The sequence below is a fragment of the Galeopterus variegatus genome, unplaced genomic scaffold (genome assembly GCF_000696425.1).
Source record: "Galeopterus variegatus unplaced genomic scaffold, G_variegatus-3.0.2 Scaffold211, whole genome shotgun sequence".
Lineage (NCBI taxonomy): Eukaryota > Metazoa > Chordata > Mammalia > Dermoptera > Cynocephalidae > Galeopterus > Galeopterus variegatus.
In genome coordinates this window covers 557693-582939 of record NW_007726322.1, presented here as the reverse complement: position 1 = coordinate 582939, position 25247 = coordinate 557693, and the positions used below count along the sequence as shown (strand labels likewise).

The following is a 25247-nucleotide window of genomic DNA, read 5'->3' as shown; positions in this document are numbered from 1 at the left end:
TATATATATATATATATATATATGAATAAAGTGTTACATACTCAATATCACAGGCAGGTATTATTTCCATTTTATAGTTGAACAGGCTTGAATAGGTTAAGAAATACCATCTCTTGAGGTCACAGAGCCAGTGAGTGTCAAGGCCAGGATTCAAACTCGGGGTAGCCTGACTCCAAAGCATCTGTTCCTTTCTCCCCAGCCCTTTCCACCCTCTTGTATCTTCAGAATGTCTTTCCTCTTAAACTAACCCAGAGCCCATGACTGCCTGGAAATTTGTTACATTTGTTTATGTCTGCAGATGATTCAAGGTATTATGTATTACCTGTGCACACATTTCCTGCTCAGCGGAGGCCAGGGAATTTACGTGGCATGTGAGGTGCATGGAGTTTCAAACTACCAGGTGTCTTTAAAAATTAAACTGTATCCCCCTCCACTAAAACATACCTACCTACTGAATTTTTATATTCTTTCTGACACTGGCAGTTGCTAGGGTCCCTTTCCTCTCACTGCCAGTTTCTCTAATGGTATCAGTCCAGGAAAGAAAATGACAGAGGAACTGAGAACGGGATGCAGCAGCTGCCTGGTCAGCACCAGGCTGAGGAAGATCAGGGACTTTCTAGCTCAGATGCCTGAGACTGACAAGTTGACACAGAAACCCCAGAGCTCAGGTATCTTTCTTCTCCAGGTTCTTTTGCTGACAGATGTCTTATTAGCAAAGCATATTCAACAGAAACTGCAACAGTAAGAAACCTTCAGATGGATATTAAAGGCACTTTTACATATCTAAATGGTAAGCTCCTGATGATAAATTCAAAGACTTTAACACAGGCTGTGAACCCCTAAGTTATTCTTCCCACTTCATACACATGCTAGCGGCAGTCACATCTGGTGAGGGAGAGATTGAGGAAGGTTGCTTTGGAAGTAAAGTTACTATGCCTCTTATTATCTTGGGTTGAACTAGGAGTTCATTTTTGATGGCAACTTTGGTAATGAGTCTTTTGGTAATGAGTCAGTATGCAGATGCAGCCAGAATGAAGTAAAGGCAGATAAAACTGAACGGTGTCTATATACCAGATCTTGTGATAAGTGCTGTAGGTCATTTGTTGCTTAGAACTCCAAGAAAGGTGCTATGGTCATCATTATTTCAGAAATGCAAAACTGAGGCTCAGATGAGTCAAATAATATGTCAAAGGTAACACAGTAAGAAGTAAGCAGGGGAGTTATGACTCAAATCCAGGACGGTCTGACTTCTAAACCTTCGTTCTTGAGTAATGTACTGTACTTCCTCACTTTATATATCAAAGACAGAGAAGTTATCACTCAAGAGAATGATAGAAAATATCAATAGAAGAATGCAGTCACTACAGAGATTGTACTGTTGCCACATCTTTTCTAAAAGCCCATCCCTGTTCTGGAATATAAAGAAAATAGCTACCCCATTCCTGCTGAAGCTGGGCAAGGGCAAGTCAGTCTGAGATCCGTGTACTTAACGCTAATTACATGGGCCAACTGACCCATGGGATTTGCTATGTGAAAAGCAGAATATAAAAGAGAATGTAAGACTCCTGGCAGTGAGGATCTTTGTTTTACTCCCTGATATATCCTAAGTACTTAGAATAGTGCCCAATATATAGCTGACACTCAATAAATACTTATGAAATGAATGGCAAAATTTTAGAATAGTCAGTGGCATAACCTTCCTTAATTAATATCTTAGTAGAGGACATGGTCACCTGGGTTGTTGGCCAATGTTTATTCATTAATGTGTTAAACAGTCTCCAAGACGACCCCCAATGATCTTTGCCTCCTGGTATTCTTATCATTGTGTAGTTCCCTCCTACATGGCAGAATAGAAAGTATGTCACTTTTGAGATTGGGTTGCAAGGACTGTGGCTTCTGTACTAGACTCTCTCTCTCTCTTAGATCACTGTCTCTGGGGAAAGTCAGCTACTTGAGGACACTCAGGCAGCCTTTGGAGAGGCTAACATGGCAAGGGACGGAGGTCTCTGGCCAACAACCAGGGAGGTATTGAGATTTCCTGCCAATACCCAAGTAAGTGAATATGGAAGTAGAAGCTCCATCCTCAATCAAGCTTTGAGGTGACTGCCGTCCCAGCCAATAGCTGGACGGCAACCTTATGAGAGACTCTGAGCTAGCATCACCCAGCTAAGCAGCTCCCGAATTCCTGATTCTTAGAAATTGTGTGAGATGATAAGTGTTTGCTGTTTTCAGCTACTAAGTTTTGGAGTCATTCATTATGCAGCAATAGATAAATGATATAATGAACTAATCTTGGCATCTGATTAAGATGGCGACTGGAATCTAACTTTTTAGTAAAAAAGTCATGTCATCAGAAAATGTTAGGAGCTCAATTTTACAAATTCTTCTCCCTCCTAAAAGATTTTAAAACATGTGGTTCTTCTGATCTACTACAGTCTCTTTTTCTTTGCTACTCATTGAACAGTTATGTACATATGTAACTACAGTAAGAGACAGATGTGTGTTATGGTTGGCTGAAGGAGTATCATCTACCTTCCCCAAAGAAGAGAAGAGACAGCCTTATGCATTTTTAGGAAAATCTTCCTGCTGACATGAGATTAATTTTGACTCTATTTTAATTTTTCAGGAACTTAAATTCTATGGTGGAGGAAGTATCATAACCCATGAAACAAAAACAACCATAATTTTCTTATTGTAATAAGTACCATAAAGCCAATGAGCACATCAAAGCCCATACATAGAAGGCAGCCTTCAGAAAGAATCAGTTGAGAATTTTTGGCCTAGAGTGGTACTTCATTCAAAAAAGTCATGCAAAGAACATTCACCAGTGAAAACTGCTGGCACATCCTGCAGAAACCATAGGAAACTTGCCATAATGGCCAGGAAGAGAAGCAACATGCAAACTAGACAAGACTGCAATGATACTTTTTCCACCCAAAGGGTTACATGAGTTAGAATATATCTATAAATTACTTGCAACACAACAAGGGGGGAAATGGAATGAAGTGGAATTAACTCCTTGTTATATTGATAGACTCTTATTGATAGACCTGTCAATTAATACCCCACAGCAAACCTAATAATGAAGTGCAGTCAATGGTCTGATGACACACTGGGAGGCTGGGAGAAGTAAGTCTTAGAAAAGGTGCTACTTATAAGTAATATTGATAGACCTGTCAATTAATACCCCACAGCAAACCTAATAATGAAGTGCAGTCAATAGTCTGATGACACACTGGGAGGCTGGGAGAAGTAAGTCTTAGAAAAGGTGCTACTTATAAGTATTACCACAACCCCAAAGCAACTGTTCAGCTGACTGAAGAGCATAGTTTTGAGATTACTTTCTAGCCCTCTGGTATACCCAAAGTCATGGCAACTCAAGGAGAAAGCACATTTTGTTGACTCTGGAGATGACTCCGGCAGAAGTCCAGTCTCATCCCTGAGCAGATCTAACCAATAGGAGCAGAGTGAACATTCACATTTTGGGGGTTGGTGGTGTTTTTCCCCTTCCCCTCCCTACCTTCTGCTGGCATGGAGACATTATGTTGTCAATTTCCAGATTTATGTACAGAGATACTCTTCAACTCATTATTACTTTAAGACGACAGGGATAGGAAGAGTTTGTGAGGTAGGGGGTGTGTGTGTGTGTTTGTGTGTGTGTGTGTGTGTGTGTCTGGATTTCTTATTCACGGAAGATCAACTAGCCAGCATTTGTAGTAAATGAATCTACAACCAGCTACAACCAGAACATTCTTGCCCTTGAAAGCACTCGAAAAGGAGTGCAATTTAAAAGCCAGAGCAGGAAGCATGTCAGTGAGACAACATATTACATGACAAGGACCAAGAAAGCAAATGTCTTCAGAGCACAGCCATTTGGAAAAGAGGGAGAAAACATGTGGAAACCATGTGTTTAATGCTAGTGCCTCCTAACCAGTGTTAGTGCTCATCTGCCTTGGATGTGGGGAAGAAAACCCAACGTGAGGGGCAAAAACAACACTGAGTCAAGGTACCTGCAAACAGAATCCACGCAGAAAAGACCCACTCACTATTTAGCAGAGGGGTTCCAGGCCGAGGCACTTCCACAGCGTACAGCTGCCCCCTGGGCTCATACATCCTCTCGGATCTTTTTATTCTTCCTGCCTCATAAATGCAGCCAATCTCCGAGCGCAGTTGACCTCCTCTACTGATAAAGATTTCAAGAAATGCTAAACCCTCACAGAAAGCTGGTGTTTCTCCTGTGACGGAGTACAGGAACTTGCTTGCCATTACTTTTAGAATCTTAAATCACAAGAGGAAAATGTCAAAGTTCAACCTATCCTTTTTAACATTTAAATTCCTAATGCTTCTGCTTTATGGCCGTAAGCCACAATCTTCTCAAAAGATTAATATGTGTTTTGTTACACTTGCTTAAATTCCTTCCAGAGATAAGAGGAATAGATATATTTGTGATACTCTTTCCTTCATGAAATTTTGGTATATTATTTTTTAGGGTCCTCAGACATCAATAATCCATCAATGTATGTGCAAGCTGACACTGAGAGTCTGGAATAATATTTATGCTCTTTAATGAAACTAGTAATATCTCTAGAATTTACAGTGTGCAGGAAATATGTCTATAGTTTTTATTCTAAGTATAGAAGATTTGAAGGGGATAAACAATTTACTCATCTTACTGGACTGCCTTCTTTGAGCTGTTCTGGTCAATCATATAAATATGTGTAGCAAACATTATTCCTTCCATGCATGTTTAATGGTTGTTTATCAGAAAAAAATGACCTGGCAGTTCCATTTCTTCCTCCCTCCAAATTACCAATATGACTGGACCATCAAATTAAGCAACTAAATGCCAAATTTTCTCTTTTTAAGATCATGCACAGTTTTGATTTAGATGAGTGGAAAAATAGGCCTGAAGGCTGAGGTTTTCTTTTTTTTTTTTTCCTTATAACAACTTTTCAACAGCAAAATTGCTTTTGGTAAAAACGAGTATTGAAATGAGCTCCCAGTCACAGCGCATGTTTACAACTAAGTTAAAAGCTCTTAAAAATAGGGTGTTTGATGGTCCACCGCCAAAATATGAACTCTAGCAGCCTGGAGTGCCCAGCGAATAATAAAGAATCAGTGTTCCTATGAAAATCCCCAAGACGGAGCTCCAGTTCAGCTTTATCCTTTTCACCATGTTCTCCACAGTGACATGGAGACATAAAGTTGGAGCTGGAGGTCAAGGTAGGAGGAGAGGAAGCCTGAAGATGGCAGGAGGTCACTTAAAAACAACATAAAATGTTGCTGGACAGGGCTCAAAAGTAAACTGCAAAAGAGAATAAAAAGAGTTCAGCTGCTATGTAAGGATGGCCTGCCTTTGAAAAAAGAAGAAAACACTAGACAGATAACAAAATAGATAACAAAAGTCCAAGGTAAAGAAAATATGTTAGGCATGGAGAAAACTGTGTTTGCTTTCCGTTCAGATTGCTGAAACTAGAATGAACATACAAAGAAAGGTAATATTCGGATCTCCTGGCTCTGCCTGCTCTGTGTGGGGCAAAGCATCACACAAACCTAGTGTCAGTGGATTCTGCTTCTCACTACCATGAGCCTAGGCCCTTGGAACCTTTGGAGAATCTGACAAAATGCTGGAACCTGTCCACACTGAAAACGCACATATGCCATCGCACAAAATTCAGGGAATTCACATCTCAAGAAGCTCGATCACTTACCTTCTAGCATAACAAAAGGCTATTGATAAAAAAGAAAGCACTCTCCAAGAGACCATGGAACTTGTCTCATTCACCATTCCATTCCTGGTGCCTGGAGTGGGGCTTAAACTTAGTATCTCATGACATATTTGCTACATTTTGAAAAAGGCAACTAATGGTAGAATTCAATTCCTAAAAGAAAGTTCCAGTGATCACACTGAAGTTTAGGGCATCATTTTCTCCATTTCTGCATTGTTTCTGTCACTGCTCCTACCTGAAGAGGATTTCCTCCATAATGCTCACCACAAGTAATGGTATTTCCAGAATTTCCATGTAAGAGGGATGTAAGGGAGAGCAATCTGGTTGCCAGTCGGGGAGGGAGTGAAGCAGAGTTCTCACTGCACTTTACAAAATACAGGAATAAACCTCATCTGCACTCTTAGAAAAGTTATAGTGTCTTAAAGGAATTTACCTGTCTTCAAGGCAATTATAATTAAGTTAATTAACTTATTTAAACCTAAGACTACTCTAAAAGTGGATTTGAGGGCCACTCACAGTGTAATCAGGTCCTGATGTACTCCTCTTCAGGAGTTAACATTCATCCGGAATCTCTATTGAAGATGGTCCAGGTTTGGATTTGTGAACCATGACAAATCCACCCAGGGACCTTTCATCCATGCTGCCTTCTCTTGTGCCCACGGGGCAGCTGTCCACAATGAACCATCACAGTACTCCTTCCCATTGGGCTTGGGTATCATCTTAGAATACTCCACACAGCCCCCTAGGGGGCTACCAAACCTGCTGTGGAATGCTAGTTGGAACACTTTCGTCACTCATGGACTCAACATGTTCAAGCACTTTCTACCTCTTAAAAAACAGGAGACTGGCAACTGTCTCAAAGAGTCATCTGTGGTCCCTAGGCATTCAGTCTTAGTTTCATCTGCAGCTGAGATGACTAGTTAGTTCTAATCGTCATTGACTTTCAAATGTCGTATTGCATTTGGCTTCCAAACCCAGGCCCTGATCATGGTGAGCTGGAGTCTGTTGATACCTGTGTAATTACCTGCTCCTACCTGCAGTATGAAACAGTGATGCCTGGGCACTGGCATCATCCTGCTTTATTCAGTCTGAGTCGACCACCTATTGCTATATGACCTGGGCAGTTTCCTTCACCTTGTGCCTCAATTTCTTCATCTGTCAAATGGGAATAAGACAGTACCTAGTGCATAGCGTAATTGTGAAGATATGAATTAATACTCACATTTAGAAGAATTCTTGACATGTTAAACACTTAATAAATGTGATTTTTAAAAAATGTACTAAACCAAAAGGACACCCTGAAGATCAGTGTTTTACATTTGGTGCACAGTAAATTTAGTTACTGAAATATAAAGAATGTGGTCCTTTAAAAATTCATGCTCACCACAGTTTAATTCAACAAGCATTTATCAAATGCTTGCTTACTAGATGCCCGATACTACTGTAGGCCTTGGAAATACAAAGATAAATAAGGCATGTCTTCACCTTGAAGCAAAATCTCATCAATTATGAGTCCCTGCATTTTCTCCAGGTAATAAAAAAACACCTGTCAGCTTAAAAACATATTTCCCACTTGGATCTGAACGGATTCAAAATTGCTTCTCAGCAAAGAGGTGCAGTTCTCTCCCTTAAGTTCCATCTAAAATATTCATTGCACAACAAGCAACAGTTAGAGGAAAAACTTGGTGACCTCTCTTGGTTAAAGAAAAGAATCTGTTTTTTGATTCAAGGTCAAATTTCTCTTCCTAATGACCTTGTAGCCCTCTCTCCCCAGACCTGTTGATTGATTCACCAGACTCACAAGAAATATAGGTAGCAAAGTGTGGGCTTTCATAAATTTAAAAGGTTTCTCACCTTGTGTTGTATTCTTAAAAATTATTGAATTTAAATATAAAAAAACAAGACTCTCTTTTTTCAGCCTCCATTATTCTAGATTTGGTGTGCCCAGAGTGCCTGATATCCTCATTCCATTCATGATTGCCATTCTTTCTAGAATACTCATTGCTTCAAATTATGTGTGGGTGTGCTTCTGGGAACTCAAGACATTCAATGTCCCCATCTGGGCATTTGGGGTCCAGCTATTCAACTTTGCTAGCTAGCCTTATGCCCTGTGCGGGACCAGGAGCACTGAGGGTGGGTTGATGTCTACTGGTGGAGTTGGCACAGACAATTTGGGACCTCTCTTACCTGTCTCTGTAACGGGGGCTATAATACCCCAGAGAACAAACTGAGATAATGTATGTGTACACACTCCATAAATTGCAAATTTGCTATTCAAAAATAACATATTATTATCACTTCTCAATTTCTCCAAGTCTGTTTCCCATTTGTCAACTACAAATAGCTATGCTTGCCTTATTGATACCACAGGATTTCTGTGAGAACTGTACGGGCTGTGTACATGTCAGGTATTATAATGACTATTGTAAATGCCAGGTATCTTCTTCTGCATACCTTCTGAGAGTCTACTATGCCTCCACCTCCTTTGCTCTTGATGCTAATTTCCTGACTTTATTTTCTGCTTCTAAAGAAAAATGATATTCTTCTCCACAAAGTTACCTGAAAGGTACCTTTCAGCAGTTTCTCTTTAATTCGCAAAACTCAGTGACTTCTAACAAAATGATCACAATAGCTCCAAGGCACAGAAGATGCTGACAAGACCACCTTCCTCCCTAAAAACATCAGAATCAGTATTTCACACAGACTGGCTAAAGTAGCACACAGCCTGGGCCAGGACGACTGCCTTGCAGGCAGAAGTCCAGACTTGCAGCAGCCACGGCACAGGAGCCCCTTTCCCAGCTGTGAAGGTAGACGTTTGTTTATGGTTATCACTTTCCACTTTTCAGAATGTTTTCCAGATTTGCTTTCTTTTAATTAACCCATATCGGCCACGGCACAGGAGCCCCTTTCCCAGCTGTGAAGGTAGACGTTTGTTTATAGTTATCACTTTCCACTTTTCAGAATGTTTTCCAGATTTGCTTTCTTTTAATTAACCCATATCAATCTCCAGTCAGCCACATCAAGTAAGGAACAAGGAGCTGTGCATTGCATCACTAGTTAAATTTTTCTTGTTCCTTTGTTTATTCTCTGCCCCTCCCTCCCCCCATTAAAACGCAAACTCACATCAAACAAGAATTTGGTCTCTCCTGTGTGGCCCAAGGGCCTAGCACAAGACCCTGCGTGTAGCCGGCGCGCTCAGTATCTGCGACCTCAATTCCATCATTCTTTCCCTTGCACCAACATTTTCTCTCACCGCAAACTCACATCAAACAAGAATTTGGTCTCTCCTGTGTGGCCCAAGGGCCTAGCACAAGACCCTGCGTGTAGCCGGCGCTCAGTATCTGCGACCTCAATTCCATCATTCTTTCCCTTGCACCAACATTTTCTCTCACGAGAGACTGGGCTTTAGAATTTGAAGTTGGAAAGAATTTTAAGAGATTATCTAGCCTCTGTTTTCTTCAAATGATCATAGCACTGGAACCCTGTTTTTCATCACACTAAGGCCAATAGGTACATGTGTAGATGTTAAATGCATAATTAAACAGGAGGTGGAGACCATGGAGTGCAACCTTGTGCTCCTCCCTTTCTCCTTCCTACCCCATCCCTAAAGGCTCAGAGGACATCTCTAGTTTAAAAACCGCTGATCTGGTCACTGACTCAACAAATATTTATTGTGGACCCCAAATGTTCCAGGAACTGCTAAGGGCTTGAGACGCATGTGGGGAACAAGACTAATACAGTTCCTGGTCTCCTGGAGCTTACATTCCAGTGGGGAAAACTAGGAAATGCACAAATAAACCAAAAATCAACATAAATTCAGACAATGATAAAAGTTATCAAGAAAACGAAATCTCTATGATGGGATAAAGTGATGGGGAGACTGGGGAGAGAGGGACTTAAGTCATGCGTGTCTACTGTACTTAGGGTCGTCAGGGAGGTCTCTCTAGGAGGTGATATTTGAGCTGAATCCTGTATAGCAAGAATAATCTAGCCAAGCAAAGTGCTAGGGAATCCAATCATTTTGGGCTGCAAAAGAGGAAAAGAAGAAGTAAAAGAGCAGTGACTGACCCCAAGGTCACCCTATTAGTTAAAGTCCGGACCAGAATGGAAAATAGAGGTCTCCTGTTGAGCCGCACTTACCAATATAATACAATGTTCTTTTTTCTAGTTTATGAAAATTAGCATGCTCTCGTCTTCTGGAGCAATTTCCTTTAAAACTGATCTTCTTTCTCATACTCTTTAATGCATTTCCTCATTTCTTATTTTGTCTGAAAAGTCACCCATGGAACGAACTTGTGTCTATATATATTCAAAACAATCACGGTAAACAAAGTGCACGTGTGTGTGTGTGCATGTGTGTGTGCATGCATGATGGGAGCTTGGGGTACATCTTCTAAGCAAAGGTAAGACCCAATCTATTAGAAAGGAAAGGCAATTTGATTTCCTTTATCTTAGTATTTTTAAAAGAAAAAACCATATTGCATAGCATAACATCAACATATTTTCATCTAAAAGTACAGAAATCTTAACAAAAGAAATTCTAAGATGTTTAGAAGTAACTGAAAAAAATGTCACTATCTCTATGACTCTAACCTAACAGATAATGAAGCTTAGTGTGTCTACCTTTTAAAACAAAATAAAATATCAACCACGACCAAATGACTCCTCTGGCTTCATGCTCCTTACATCTTGCTTTGTTAAAGAAAATGCACCTGGCTGTCCTGCAGCCTAAGATGTGATCCACAGACCACCAAGATTCTAGGAGTCACAAAGGTGCAATTTGAATTCTATGCCATTCTAAGTGAATCAAGAGAGAGGAAAGGAGGGGATTGTACTTTCAAAGAAATTTTCTAGATTTAATATTTATTTGGGAAAATTTCCCTTTGTTGGTTTGTTGGGAGCAGATCCTGTGCATTTCTTTTTTCCAGTTCTATTAAATCCCTAAACAGACCTGAGTTTTAAGGGTTTAGGACTGCCCTTGGGAAATAGGTGATTACATTCTCTGCTTAGGGTTTTAGTATAAGAAAAAAAAGAGGCAGTGGATTGAATTCCCCTCCCCCAGGCCAATTTCTCAGTGATTCTCTTTTATAGTTCCCCTTTAAAGCGGAAACATTTAAAAAATGAAGTGGCAACAAATATAAAATCCCATCCATCAATCTGCACTTTTCAATTGTTACGTGTCCATGAGAGAGAGATAGATGGTGGGATTGATGTATATAGCTGAAACACTAGTCAATTCCTGAGCAAGAAGCCTCTACAGGAATATTTTACTTTTCATTTTATATTTTATGTTTCATGTAATTATTTCACAGGAGTACTTGGCTGAGAATCTTCTTTACCCCACAGATATGTTGCAAGTGTAGTTGGGAGAATCTAGAGAAAAAAATAAGTGCTCCTTCTAAAAATAAACTAATGAATCAAACTTAACTCCTGCAACTGTGTTTCTCAAACTGGAACCCTGAATCCCCCCAAATAGAGTCAGATATGGGTCAGTGATTTGTTCATTACTTCTAGGAAGGGTGTTAATTACTATCGCTGGGCTCTACCCCCCCTGCCACAGCAGCACCTTGTCCCCAAGACTACTTCAGACACTCCTCACTAGTACTTCCTTTAAAAAATAAAACATTCTCACCCTTGTCACCTCTGCTTCTTTCAATTCTTCCTCAATAGATGTATATGAGGAGAGACTGAAATTTGAGAAACAAAAGCAAACTATCAGGGAACTATTAAAAGTGTATCATACCAAATGAGGCCCTAGAGCTGACCTAAGCCACTCACCAAGGACCCTTTCTTGTTTTCCCAAGAAGGTAAGTAAATGCCAAGGAAGTAAAAGGACTTGACTAATTTGCCCTACTAGTTAATATCAAAGCCAGCACTAGGACCTTCAACACCAATTCCCAGGCCAGTGCTCTCATACTGTATCACAGGAAGTAAATAAGTAGATATAATATAGTATCACCGTATCACTCCCTTTTATTAATTCATTTATCATGAAGGGTAAGATGGAAAAAATGAGGCACTTAGAGAACTTCCTACCAAAAAAAAAAGGTGACAGTTTAGAAGCAATGCTCTTAAAGATAGAATATGCTTACTTTCCCCCCATACTCTGCACTAGCTAACAAAGTCTTCTGTGACCTAGAAGATCGAATGCAATTACACTGCCCATATATATTTGCTATGCTGTTTGACTCTCCCAAGGTCAGCATAACAGTACAAGGGGAGTGACATCTTTATGAGGTTAACCCTTATCTATTTTAAGAGTAGACTACTAAAGGCAGATGTGTTCCCTGGAGCGTAACAAGAATGCTTGAAATTTTGTAGTTAGGAGGAATGACCAGGCCATCATACAGGAGATAAAAAAATAAATTGTCGTTCAGAGGAACAGTGAGCTGAGGAAGCCTAGGGGAACACTGATGCCCATGAAGTGTAAGTGAGATGGCAAAGGAAGGGGGCACCTAATGTAACACAGTGAGAAGCAACAAAGGAGAAAGCAGGAGAACTAATGTCTGGTAAGCTCTGCCACATGCTGGACAGTGTGCTAGGCTCTTGCATGTATTATCTCATTTAATCCTCATGACCTTTAAATTAGTTACTATTATCCTGAAAAGTGGAAAATGAGGCTTAAAGATATTACAAGTCTGTGTTAATCCACTGCTAAAGAAGTGGATCCATCTTCCATGTTAAGGTTTTCCATGTAAAGATTTTTTTTTTTCCTTTTTGTCTTTTTTTTTTACTGACCGGTAACGGGATCGCAACCCTCGGTGTCGCGCCCATACCGGGGACTGGAAATGGGATCGCAACCCTTGGTGCTGCGCCCGCTCCGCGCTCAGCCAGTGAGCGGGAACCGGTCTCCACATGGGATCCGAACCCTCGGCGGGAGCGCTGCTGCGCTCCCAAGCGGCACACTCTCCAGTGCGCCACCAGGCCGGCCCCCATGTAAAGATTTTTAGTTACTTTTGCTACATTACAAACCACCCCAAAAGTTAGTGGTTTAAAACAATAATGTAGTATTTCTCCTACTCTGTAGACTGGCCGAGCATTTCCTCTGCTGCCTCCACCTGGGCTCATGGGTAGGGCTGCACTGCATTGGAAGGTAGGCTGGGTCCAGGATGGCCTCACTCACATGTGGGCAGTGGGTTCTGGTCAGAGGAAGGGGTACGCTGGTTCTCTGCATGTGGATGCTCATCCTCCAGTTGGCTAGACCACTTTCTTATAGGGTCATCTCAGGTCAGTGTTCCAAGAGGGCTTGAGGAAGGCCTTCCTCAGAAGTAGTGCACGTAATTTCTGTCACATACTTTTGGTTAAAGCAAGTGGCGAGGCCATTCAAGATTCCAGGGGGGAAATAGCATCCCCTTTTTGATGAGAGGAGAAGAAGAGTCACATTACCATGCGGCATGTGGGATGGAAAGAATCACTGTCATCACTTAAAAAAACAAGCAACACAGGCTCTAAATTTCATGCTCCTCCTACTACCAAAATTTTAGTAAGAGTCCCAAATTTCTCCTGTTCTCTTTTTTTTTTAATAGGTTTATTTTAAAATCCTTAATAAAATGACTACTTTTGTAACCTGGAATACATGTCAGGAAACTTGAATTTGAATCCTAGCTCTACTGCTATGGGATCTTGGAGGTTTTTTTGTTTGTTTGTTTTGTTTTTTTGTTTTTTTTTAATGGGCTTCAATTTCTTCATCTGCGAAAGAGGGTTTGGTCTGTTTTCTCTCTGAGGCTCATACAACTCTATAAATTGTAGAATAGTGTCCTATTTTTAGACCAATATGAACTGGCCCTCTAGGGGCCGGGGCAGGATGGAGATGAGAGAAGACTAGAAGTGAGATGGCTTCTGTTTTGCAACACACTCCGTTTCATTGCTATGGTACAGAATTGGGAGGAGAGAGCAAAGCAAACTCCTTTCCATGTGTGGTTGTAATCTTCATGATCTAGGGGCTGCTCTGACTGTTTTCACTTATCCAGCATTGGACCAAAGATTAAAGTACAAGTCCTTACTCTAAAAGCTTCTAGACCTGGCTAGACAAAACTATTTCCATACAAAACACACACACACACACACACACGCACGCACGCACACACGCACACACACACACACACCAGCTAAGCAGACAGCAGAGGTGAAAAGGCTCCTGAGCTGGTGTCTTCCTGAGGGAAATGCTTAGCTGGGAGCTCTCTCGGAAAGATTTTGTTGCCTACTCTATGGAAGATCAGGTTCCCAAGGAGAAAACTAATGTTTAATTTAGCACAAAGACAGCTCAGAATCTCTCTCTGGGGGACTGAGCCTGCAAATAGATCCACATGCAAAGAATCTAAGCGAGAAAAGGAAGCTCTTTTTAGTGCAATGGCTACACTTCTTGGACACAGACCTTACTAAATGATTGCCTCTGCCTGTTGTTTCGGTCAGGAGGACTGCTGTTCTTTCCTGTTTACTCTTACATCTGCACTTTGCACTTTTTCAACACTTCTGTGAAACAAACAAATCGGAGAATACCACTAGCACATACTTTTTGCTGTCTGAAATTACATGGTGTCGTGTGGCAATCCAACGTGTAAGCTTTAGCTGGTTTAGCAAGTATCGGTGCACTTAGGTGAACCACAGCAACAGCAACAAAACACTTGATTTCTCAGCTGCTTAGCTGGAGATTTTTTTTTTTTTTTTCATTTTTACATAATTTAGACTCAAGAGACCTCCAGAAATGAGCAAATTTTGCTTAAGTATGGCAGTGGTCATTTCAAAGACAGTGCAGTACCCATTGCAGTCATAAGCTCCTTCTTTGCACCCTGGTTACCACAACTCTAAGAGATTATACTGTGTATCCAACAGACTCCTGGTAAGTTATTAGCAGTTGCAACAGACTTTTGTTGCAACTAATGTTTCTTGGGGAAAAAAAAGAAATGTAATTAGCTTTCTGTTCAAATAAGTCAGAACTACCCTGAAAAGAACTCTGTTATACAATGAAGAATTCAAGGTGTTGAGCTCCATGTGGGTGAGAATTATTAATGTGCTGGATAAGACCCACAAATATAACTCAGCCACACTTCTGACAAAAGAGAATTTTAAAAGTAACAATGTTAATGATTCCAAATCAACATATGAACCTGCCAGAATGACTCAGGAAGCAAGAATACTATTAAAAACAAAACAAAACAAAACAAATCCAACTGAGTTTGACACTGCATTTCTTTTTTTTTTTCTTTTCCTTTTTTGTCTTTTTTACTGACTGGCAACGGGATCGCAACCCTTGGTGTTGCACCCGCACCGCGCTCAGCCAGTGAGCGGGAACCGGTCTCCACATGGGATCCGAACCCTCGGCAGGAGCGCCGCCGCACTCCCAAGCGGTGCACTCTCCAGTGTGCCACCGGGCTGGCCCGACACTGCATTTCTTAAGCATTATTATCCTTGAGAAGGGGGAGAGGAATCTAAGTTTAAATAATCGGGAGTAAACATTAAGCAATAAAAAGAAGCAAAACCAAATTTTTTTTACTACATTCTTTGCTCAGAGAACCAATGAATCCATCCTTGCCCAAATATCATCCACCGAAAAACAGGGACTATTCTTATTCTAACCCTGTCACTTTTTCATAGAAATTTTGTGCCTCTGATTATCATCACTAAAACTTCCTTTGAAGTCTTGGCAACATTGTCCTTGTGTTTCTTATGGAAAGTCGCACTTTAGGAGGCACTGAGCAAAGAAGAGATTCCAAGCTAAGAACTGCATCAAGGCATGGAATTTTCAACATGCTTCTCAACAGGGTTGGGAATAGGTCAAATTTGGGTTGACAGTTCATTTGTAGATGCAGTAAGTAAACTGACTCCTTAGCAACTTTAACCAGGGATCTGGCTTTCAAAAGCATAAATTTAAATCTCTACAACAGGAAGCTTCTTACCTTTCGTGACTCTGTGACAAGATTAACTTAAGAATTATTCATTAATTTGAATTAATAATTCAATTAAATTGTTAAGTTTGGGCTATTCGGTTCTAATGATTCAAACTTTCAATAGGTGGTTTAAATTTCTCATTTGCTCACTAAGCTCACACTTCACACTCGCTGGGTAACTGAATGGAAACCCAGATTGTATTCTAGAAGTAAGGACTCAAGTTCTCACTTGACTCACTCTAGTCAAGTTCTAGATTGGGAGTCCTAGAATCCTAGGAATGGAAGAGATATTAATTGGTCCTCCTCTCAGGAGGGAAACTATTTAACTCAATCCGGGAAGATGTAAATCTATCCCAGATGACAACTCCGTGTTAAACTATTGAGGAAAACTGAATAATATGTTATGCCTCACTAACCATTTTCAGTAAATATTAAAAAGAAAAGCTATGCCCTTCCACAAATTGTCTGATGCACTTCTGGAGCTAGAATCCTGGGCTGGAAAAACCATGAATCTGATTCAAGTATGTAACTTATCACATTAATAATAACAGCTAAAATGTATTAAACCTCTTCGAGGTTCTAGGCAATTGCCTCATTTAATCAATGCCTCTAAGATGTTGGTTCTATTACTATCATTCCATTTTATAGCTGAGGAAACTGGGGCAAGAGAGTTTAACTGACTTAACCAAGAAGATGCAGGTATTAAGTGGTAGAGCTGTGATTTGAAACCTGGTAGTCTCACCCCAGACCCCAGGCTCCTAAAACAATTTTAACACTTCTGTTTCTAGCCCTGCCCACCTCCCCTTTAGACTGTAAATTCTAAGAGGGCAAAGGCTATATCAACTTGCTCATTAGTGTATTCCTGGCACAAAGCATGGCATAAAGGAGCTGCACAATGATTACTGAATTACCCCTTATGGGCCAGCTGCCAAAAAAATAAAAATAAAAAGATTACTGAATTAATGAATAATTTCCCCAAACTCTATAAAGCACCCACGTCCGCCATCTTGAATTTGCTAAAACTGTTAAGCACCATGGAGACCTGTGGTGTGTGCCACTATTATTATTGGCCCATTTTTGCAACCATTCTTTCAGTAATTTGGCTACAATAGGGCCTGACTCTCTCATCTTCTTCAGGCCTGTGGAGAATACATGAACTTCTTTCTATACGCCCTCTCTAGGGAAGTGGAACAGCTTTTATTCTTTCACATCTGTCCCTTAGATATATGTAGGAAAAGGTCCAAGCAGCTGGTACACAGCCTGTTAGCTATGGTCAGCATCACAGCATCGTGCCCTGGATGGGTGTTGGGGGGGGGGCATGTTGGCTTTTCTCCTTTACCATCTGTTCCATAGGGTCCCTTCCCTGTGCCTTGTAAACAAGAACCAAATGGGGGAAACTGGTATCTGACTGAACCTTAGGGCAAATAAAAGATCTGCAACACATCTGTATTAAAAGCAAGTAAATAACTAAGTAAATCTCAAAGACCAGCTAGAATCACAGCTTCTCATACAGTTTTGCTCATGATTTTTTTCAAAAAGTGAAAATACCTTTTCCAAGTTAGTATACAAGCAAACATTTGAGGGCAGATCAGTTTACACATCAAGAGAATATACTTTTACCAACAGGGCCATTCTGGTTTGCACTGGAAAGCCTGGTAAACCTAGGAGGAGGGTTGTAGTTAGCTTTGCCTCTTTTAGTTTCTCTTCTGCATCTAGCCAGTGTGTTTGTAAAACCATCTCCTTTCAGCACCAAAGGCCATGCCATGCTGTATATAACTCACTATGAATGGGAGAAGTGTGTAAATTGCAAGGCATTAAGCATCTCGAGGGACTAGAGGTAGGTAGCACGGAGGGGAAATGGAACACTTGTCTACAAGTATCCGAAGGATGATTATTGCTTCGCCGTTGCTGACTCCTCTGAGCCTTCCTTTTCCACCATTTTTCAGGGCTTCTGATTTGCTCTCGCCAGACCCCCAGACCCTCCAGGATGTGGATCTACCTCACCTGTCACCCTCATGACTCACACCCGACCTCAGTGTCAGTCAGGCTCAGCCTCTGATCCCCAAACACTTAACCTTCATGCCCACCTGCGAGCCGCACTCAGCGACCCCATCCCCCTGTGTCCACATTCTCTCCCTTCTCTGCTGGTGACTCACGTTCTCCCTAAGCTATCCCTGGCCTGGATTTGAATCTCTCTCCTACCAACTACTGATGGTACTCATGTTTTGAGCACCTACTATGTATCAGGCACTGTGCTGGTTATTTTTCTAAATAACATTAAGCTTTATTTAGAAAAATACTGATGACACTGATGCCAAAAAGAGAATAAAATTATTTTCCCAAACTCACACAGCTAGTAGGTGTGAAGTAGTGATCTGAACACAGGTCTAACTATAAAATCTATGCATTAAATTCTTCCATTTACTCCACGTCTAAGCCTCAGTTTTCTTATTTGTAAAACGGAGCAGATGCTGCTTACTCACCTGGTATTTGCAGGCATCACATAAAATATGTAACATAAGTGCCTTGGACATTCTAGGGCTCAGTAAGTATTTGTTCTTCTCTTCCTCTAATTTTCTATATCAATTTTGGTACATTCCACCTGGTTAATAATTTTGCTGTTACTATATTGAGGTGGTCTTGATTTCTCTGTTAGACTTTAAGGAGGGACTGTGTCTTAAGCTGTATTTCTTCTTATTCTGCCACAGAGCCTGTGGGAGTGTGAGGAAAATTAGTATGAAAATGCAGAAGGAAGAACTTAGAATTGTTTTCATTAAACATGGCCCTGCTTATGAACATGAGTGTATATAAAGGACTGGATTAAAGAACAAGGAAGTAGGAGAATCCACTCAGAAAGGTTTAGCTGCCATACCTAGCAGAATTGCATAATTTTTTTTTTCCAGATTCCCTTCTAGGCTTTTTGGGATAAAATAACAGGGCTAAAAGCAAACACAAACAAACAACAATAGAAACAAAAACAGCTAATCATGGTCACTCTTTAAGTTATATTTAATTGCTATGTCTAAGAATATTTGAAAGCCCATGTTTAAATATCTTGGTACTTAAAAATGTTTACAGGGAAGCCATAAGGTATTAAACTTTAAGATTTAGAAAAATTTGATGAACATCACCTATCAATCGCATTATATCAAAGAAAGCAGATGCCTTCTACAAACATCAACCTAAACAAGCAAGACATCTTGGTTTACATGTTAACAGCACCTTGCTGTCAAAGCAAGCTTTCTGTCAATTTTAAAGAATTGCACCAACTTCTCTCTCCACTTGAACCCTTTTGTCTTTGCGAGATCTTAGAATTCTGATTATATTTACTTGATAGAAGTGGTAGGGAGGTCCTGGATAGATAAGAACTCCCCCTTTATTACTTTGTCCTGGAAAACAGAACAAAAATAGGTCAGTTCTTAAGGAAATTATGGTTGCCTGTATAAATAATGTAAACATTCCTATCACTCTCCCAGGGAGGACATTTATCACCGTTTATCACGAAGACAGCCACAGACACCCAGATCTGGCCCCCCACTTAAAGCTCTCAAATTTTGAATTGTCAGTCGGAAATGTGATTATTATCAGTTAAAAATAACCAGGAACGGTGGCAATGATTTAACTTGTTTGACTTTCTTAAGCTAACAATTAACATTTTAGACTATTGTTGACAAAATATTTAACTTTCCCATGCCATTTGTATAAAAGACTTTTCTAAATTTCCTTAGACGCTCCAGGGGACACACCTTTCCAAAGCTTCTTGGGTCCGTGCAAAGGCCTTTAAAGCACATGCATTCAGAGACTCCAGAGACTCTCACAGCATTGCACACTTTAACTAGGATTTCCTGGGACCTTCAGGAACACTTAAGTACACTGATATCGGTCTTATCTTGACAGCACTAAATTTGAAATACCAATCCCTAAATTTGAAATACCAATCCCTCTATTTACAACAAAAGCTATTTCACCATTTAAAACAGACAACTGAAAGCTGAGTATATGTTTAATCCCTAGAAAAACTGGTATTATCATTCGTTGTTAGTAGTTTATTATTAGTAATACTAGTAATGAGGCCTTGCATTTCTGCAGTGTTTTATTTTTCCCAAAGCCTATTCAAAAACACACGTCCATTCGCTTCTCTCAACAAGCTAGGGCAGCACGATTGTTCTCCATTTCACGCATGTCTGCCAAGTAACTTGTCCTAGGTCACCCAGATGGTTAGGCGCCTGGTCTGATCTGCTTTCTTCCTCCACACCGCATTAGAGAAAAGGTAATCTCTGAAGCCAACATGACTTGGAACCACTTATCTACTCATCCTAGCAACACAATCTATGCAACAGAAAAAGAGCTTGTCTCAGGCAAAAGGGAAAGATTAATAATGTATCACAGAAGCTCTAAACCTTACTGTTTCCTGGACCAGCAATTATTCAGTTTCACAGTTCATTCAAAGATTCAAACATACTTCACCAGAAAATGATTTAGTGCCTAAAGCCTGCTCCAAGTGGTTAGAAATGTAGATCTGCTTAAAGCCCTACAATCTGGATCATCTGAAAGGCCCTGTTCCCGCAGTCTCTGCAGCAGTGGGGCTTCCCCTGAACTTGTACTTGAGCTAAATGAAGAAACTGGCTGAGTAAGGGCTGCAGAATTAGGCTCTCAATGTGGACAGAATTAGAACTGCCTTGGAGGTTATTCTTGCATTGTTCTTGAAACCTAGGGTATTGAAAGGATTCAGACACTATTCCTTGCAGTATAACATGCCTCAAAGTCAACACTATCCCACCAAACAGAATTTGTCCTTACACCCTCATTCAGCAAATATTACCCACTCTATACAAGTCATTATACTAGAAGGCACATGGGACACAGAGCTTTCATCTGAGGAAACAGCACATATTTGATTTTAGATGATCAATATTCTCTCCCTTTCTCCAAAGGACATTTATGGCCACTTATGACATACAAATTAACTATTAAAGTGATACATTCAACACACCAAGACCACATAAATCTGGTTATGGACACAGTAGCGATAAAATTAGGAGTGAATTCTGACATTCATTTGCAGCAAAGACCCTTTTAAATTAACAGTGACTCTGAAAATAAGAGAAGCCCGAGTGAAGTGAGACCTGCGATGTAGTGGGCTTGGTGAATCAAGCCCAGATGTGAAGTTTCCCTTCAGACACAGTGTTATCAGGTTAATACAGCACCTGCCTCACCATCTCTGAGTACCATGCTGAGTAACAAAGAGCCAAATTTAGAAGCTAAAATGGAGAGGGAATTTCCAATAACCAAAAGGAGGTGGGGGTCAACCCTTGCAAGGCCACACAGTTTCAATGAAAAGCAACCATTAGAAATAAACTATCTGTTCCCTTCTAACATACACTGTACCTCTTCCCATCATCACCGCACTCGGAGAAGGAGCTCCACTAAAGGAATGTTTTAGGAGGTAGTTGGTGGTCAGAAGAGAGAAAACAGATCCCGTCTTAGAACAGGGGTAGCACCGCAGTCCCCTTTGGCTTCAGCGGCAGTAAGTCTTCAGTGTTCCCTCCCTCCCCTCCCAGCGTGGATATTGCCATTGCAAAGTTATAGTCACCACTGAAGTTGGTTTCATTTCACATTGCCAAATGCTCAAGCAAAAGAAGCAGCCTCATCTTTCTTCCAAGCTGGACAAAAGCAAACACCAAAAAAACAAGGCCATAGGCAGACATGCCACCTTCCTTGCAGAGGCTGGGATGTGAAGGCCATGGAAAAAGCCCCCACTGTGGCCCTTTTCTGGCCCTTCAGTCTTGGAACCCAGGGCAGAGATCAGTCTTCTCCTCTCGGGGTTGGGCTGGGTGCCTTGCTCTCAGTATCATCCCCAGAAACACTTACCAGGAAACTGTGACGCTCACAAAGCCGTATTATGGGGAGACTTGCAGACAGATTATAAATTTACTGGGGACAATCAAGGCATTTAGATACTTTTGGCTGTAGATACTGGTGACACACACATACATACAAACCTCATTCTTCTCTCCATTGGAGCAATTCTTTACTCATCCCCTCCCCCCCTTCACCCTAGCATCTCTCTTTCACAAAACAAACTCCCACTGCCTTCCTAGGGAATTCCAGAGAGAAGTAGGGATAGAGCAAGTGGAGGAGAAAGGAAATTAGGCTTTAAAGCTCCAATATAACCCCACAAACACATTGTGTTCAAGGATAAACTGTAGACACTGGGCAGTGTAACTGTTAGCAGTTAGTTTTAACCTGGAGCTGGCAGCAAAAAGTCACAGTTCTAAGGCATCCCAAGCAAATCTGTGTTCAGTGGGGGAGAGGAGCACCATCCTTGACCCCAGAGCTTCCTGGAAACTTCCTCACCATGGACCCAGGTCAGGGATCAGGGGAGCCAGAAAGAAGCATCCTATGGGCCTGACTGAAGGATGTACTCTTTCTAGAAATCATCTTCAAGCCCCTTTGAAGGAGGAGTTAGACATGGTACCAGCCTCTCCTTTGGGCTTTTTGAGTACTTTTGGGCTTGCATGGCCATTTTCTGTTGTAGACTGTCATTAGGGCTGGTTTGTCCCTTTGAAGGAGGAGTTAGACATGGTACCAGCCTCTCCTTTGGGCTTTTTGAGTACTTTTGAGCTTGCATGGCCATTTTCTGTTGTAGACTGTCATTAGGGCTGGTTTGGGTGAACTAGAGCTGTGCTCCAAGCAGGCACAGAACTGCAGGAGTCCCACAGAACCTAGAAAGGGAGGGAGTGTGCGGGGCTGCAGGGCAGGGTTCCACCTTCTACCCAGAGGCCACTGGCCAGCAACTGTGGGGAAAGCCTGCACACTGCAGGCAGGCACCTAACCAGGACTGGCACCAAGAATCAATGATTCAAGGGATATTCCTCTGGGATGGAGTGTGTCTGTGTCTCTGAGGAAGAACTTCCAGCCAGAGTCTTAATCAGAATTTTCAGGTTTGATATCCTTTCACCAGGAGTGGCTGAAGACAAGGTACTTCCTAGGAAGATAGCTGTGTAAATAGCTACTTTGAGCCTGCCCACTTGAATGAATGCTCTAATTTAGCACTACTTGATTGGAGTGCCTAGGAAAGGAAGCTAGATGGGGGTGAGGAGGTAGCAGAGTCTACAGGAAATCAGGAAGTAGGTTTCTTAAGAAACATTCCTCCACTAGTCTATCTTTGGGATATATTCCTCAAATTTTGTTTTTCCCTGAGTGTCCACTCAGGGAAATTGCTCTGTGTTACAGATCACCATTTATGTTCTCTTAACCCAAGGAGAAGGGCCACTTCAAAGGAGGGAGAGGAAATGGGGCAAGAAGGAAAAGCTTTGATAAAGGTCAGCTGGGCTGATAAATGCTCTCAGACTGAAGAATGGCTTGCTGGGCCTAATTAGAGCTAGCCAAAGCAGAAGGATCCTTGAGACAGGGCCTTCTTCAGTGGCTGAGATCTTGTCAGCTTGTGCAGCCTCTTCTTTTACAAGCTGTGGACCCCAGAGAGCCTCTGGAAAACTCAGACTTCTTATCAGTTAAGGAATGCCCTTTAAGTGGAGGAAAACCAATAAATGAGGTTACCCAGAAGAACTTGATGGGTAAGAGTATAAAACCACTCAAACAATACATCCAGTGGCCTTTGAGGTAGTCAGGTGACATCTTGGCCTTTTCTACTGCCATCCATTCTACATTAGGCCAAGGCAACCTCTACCCTCCCAAAAGGCCACAGCCAGAATCATGAGAAAACCAGGTGCCTTACCGCAATCAGGGTTGAGTTCCTCTGGTCTCCAGGGGTTGAAGCTGGTGGCTGCTGCTCTCCGTTTATCCCACCACCGCCACCATTATTGCTACTGTTCAGTAGGTGCTGCTGGTGGTGATGGTGATAGTCTGGTGGGGGTGGTGGGGCTGCTGCTGTTGCTGCTGCTTGAGCGGCTGTAGGAGGGGCAGCAGGGGTCAGCGGAGGGGCTGTAGTGGTGGCTGCAGTGGCGGTGGCCTTGGTGTGTTTGCCAGCCTTCCTTGCCCCTTGGCCATGCTGTACAAGGCTCAGGAGCTGCAAGGTGCTCTCTCTTTCCCGGTCTGAGCTCTCAGCCCTACCACGTTCATAGCGTCCTTCACAGCTCAGGTGGTGCTGGCGGCAGACGGCGATGCGAGCCCGGAGGCGCTCCACGATAGCACTGTGCACTCTAGGGGTGACTGAGCCCCCTCCAAGGAGCCCCGCCCCAGAGGCCCCCCCCAGCCCTCCTGCGGGGGCCTGCGGGGGCGCTGTGTCCCCCATCTTACCGGACACAATGATTCCTGCCTCTGGGATGGTGATATGGAAAGAGGCTCCTTTAGGCTATCGCAGGCAAATCTGTTTTTGACAATGTGAGCTCAGTGTTCAGGGCCACATGAATAGAGGTCTTCAGAGGTTGTGGGGAGCGGTGGGGAAGGTGGGGGGGAGGGGAGTTAGTAAAAAGAGGGTGGGGGAAAAAGAATAGAAACCAATTGGAGAGGATAAGTTGGAAACAAACCCTGATCAACTTACTCTAATTGCATTTGACAGCTCTGGAGAAGTTGGACAGAGTTGGTGGATTTTTCCCCCACCAAGCTGACAAGAGCCACTAGGTACTTTGTAAACACACGATCTGGGGTTAGATTAAGAAATCAGATTAAGAAATCAGGGATTGTCCAGCAAGAGACAGAATCACACAGCAAAAGGAATTGAGAGAGGTATTAATAGAGAGCTGGACTCCCCCTCACCTAGTTGTTTTGGAAAATTCTTTATGGGGATGTTTCTGTAGAGAAACACATTTCTACCGTGGTCTATGAAACCTTTACTTTTTCTCACGTTAAAAAATATATATAAAAAACCAGTGCTTCTTCAGAAGGTCTTTGAAGTCAATGTTCAAAATGTGCAAAAACCAAGGGAGACTGTCTTTCGGATTTTAGAATTATTTTTCCTCCCTTTCCCTTTGCTCCGGTGTTTTCTCCTCTTTGGGGTTTTGTAGGATGTTGCCTTCTCCCAAAAGACGGAGACAGCTTTTCAATTGTTAACAATGTCAGTAATTGGACTTTTGGACCATGCTTTTTTCTTCAGCTAATCCAATCACTGGTAAAACCTCATTCCCTCTAAGGTTTCCTAGCCTTAAATGAAAGCAGTCTGAAGTCGCTAGCCACTGAGCGAGATCCTTCAACACATTTTTTCCTTCCCGCTTACGTTTCTATTCCTCATCCCCGGCTCTATTCTAATACAATATCAAGAGAAACTCTTCCGAGAGTAATTTACAAACGATGGTCAAACTTACAAACTTCCAGCAAATTGCACCGAGCCATGTCCAGCCACTTTTCTGTCCACTTTTGTACATTCCATCCCCGGCCAGTGGATCTGAGGGTCTGGACTCGCAATAAGCAATGTGGTTCTATCTCTTGTATTGCTCCGCTTTATAGATGGAAAAAAAAAAAAAAGTAGCTTGTATTTTCCTTTCTCTTTCTCGTCTGTTGTTAGCCGCTTTGCTGACACTGGCTCCCGCCCGGAGTCACGGCGACACACAGGCTTTCATTGTGCTCCGATAGGAGAGGGAGAGAAAGAGAGAGAGAGAGTGAGACAGAGAGCGAGAGAGAGCGAGCCAGCGAGCTGCAGATGGGGGCGGGGGCGCGGGTGGCGGGGGCGGGC

The 25247-nt window shown here is 41.9% G+C and overlaps 1 protein-coding gene across 1 annotated transcript in view; it reads right to left on the bottom strand.

Moving 5' to 3' along the window:
• LOC103585033 (mastermind-like protein 2) overlaps window positions 1–23870 on the bottom strand; it is a 247460-nt gene extending 223590 nt beyond the window's left edge. The window contains exon 1 of the mRNA XM_008565893.1: window positions 23355–23870. Within this exon, the coding sequence (XP_008564115.1) occupies window positions 23355–23870 (516 nt within the window). The remainder of the gene's footprint in view (window positions 1–23354) is intronic.
• Between the last annotated feature and the right edge of the window lie 1377 nt (window positions 23871–25247).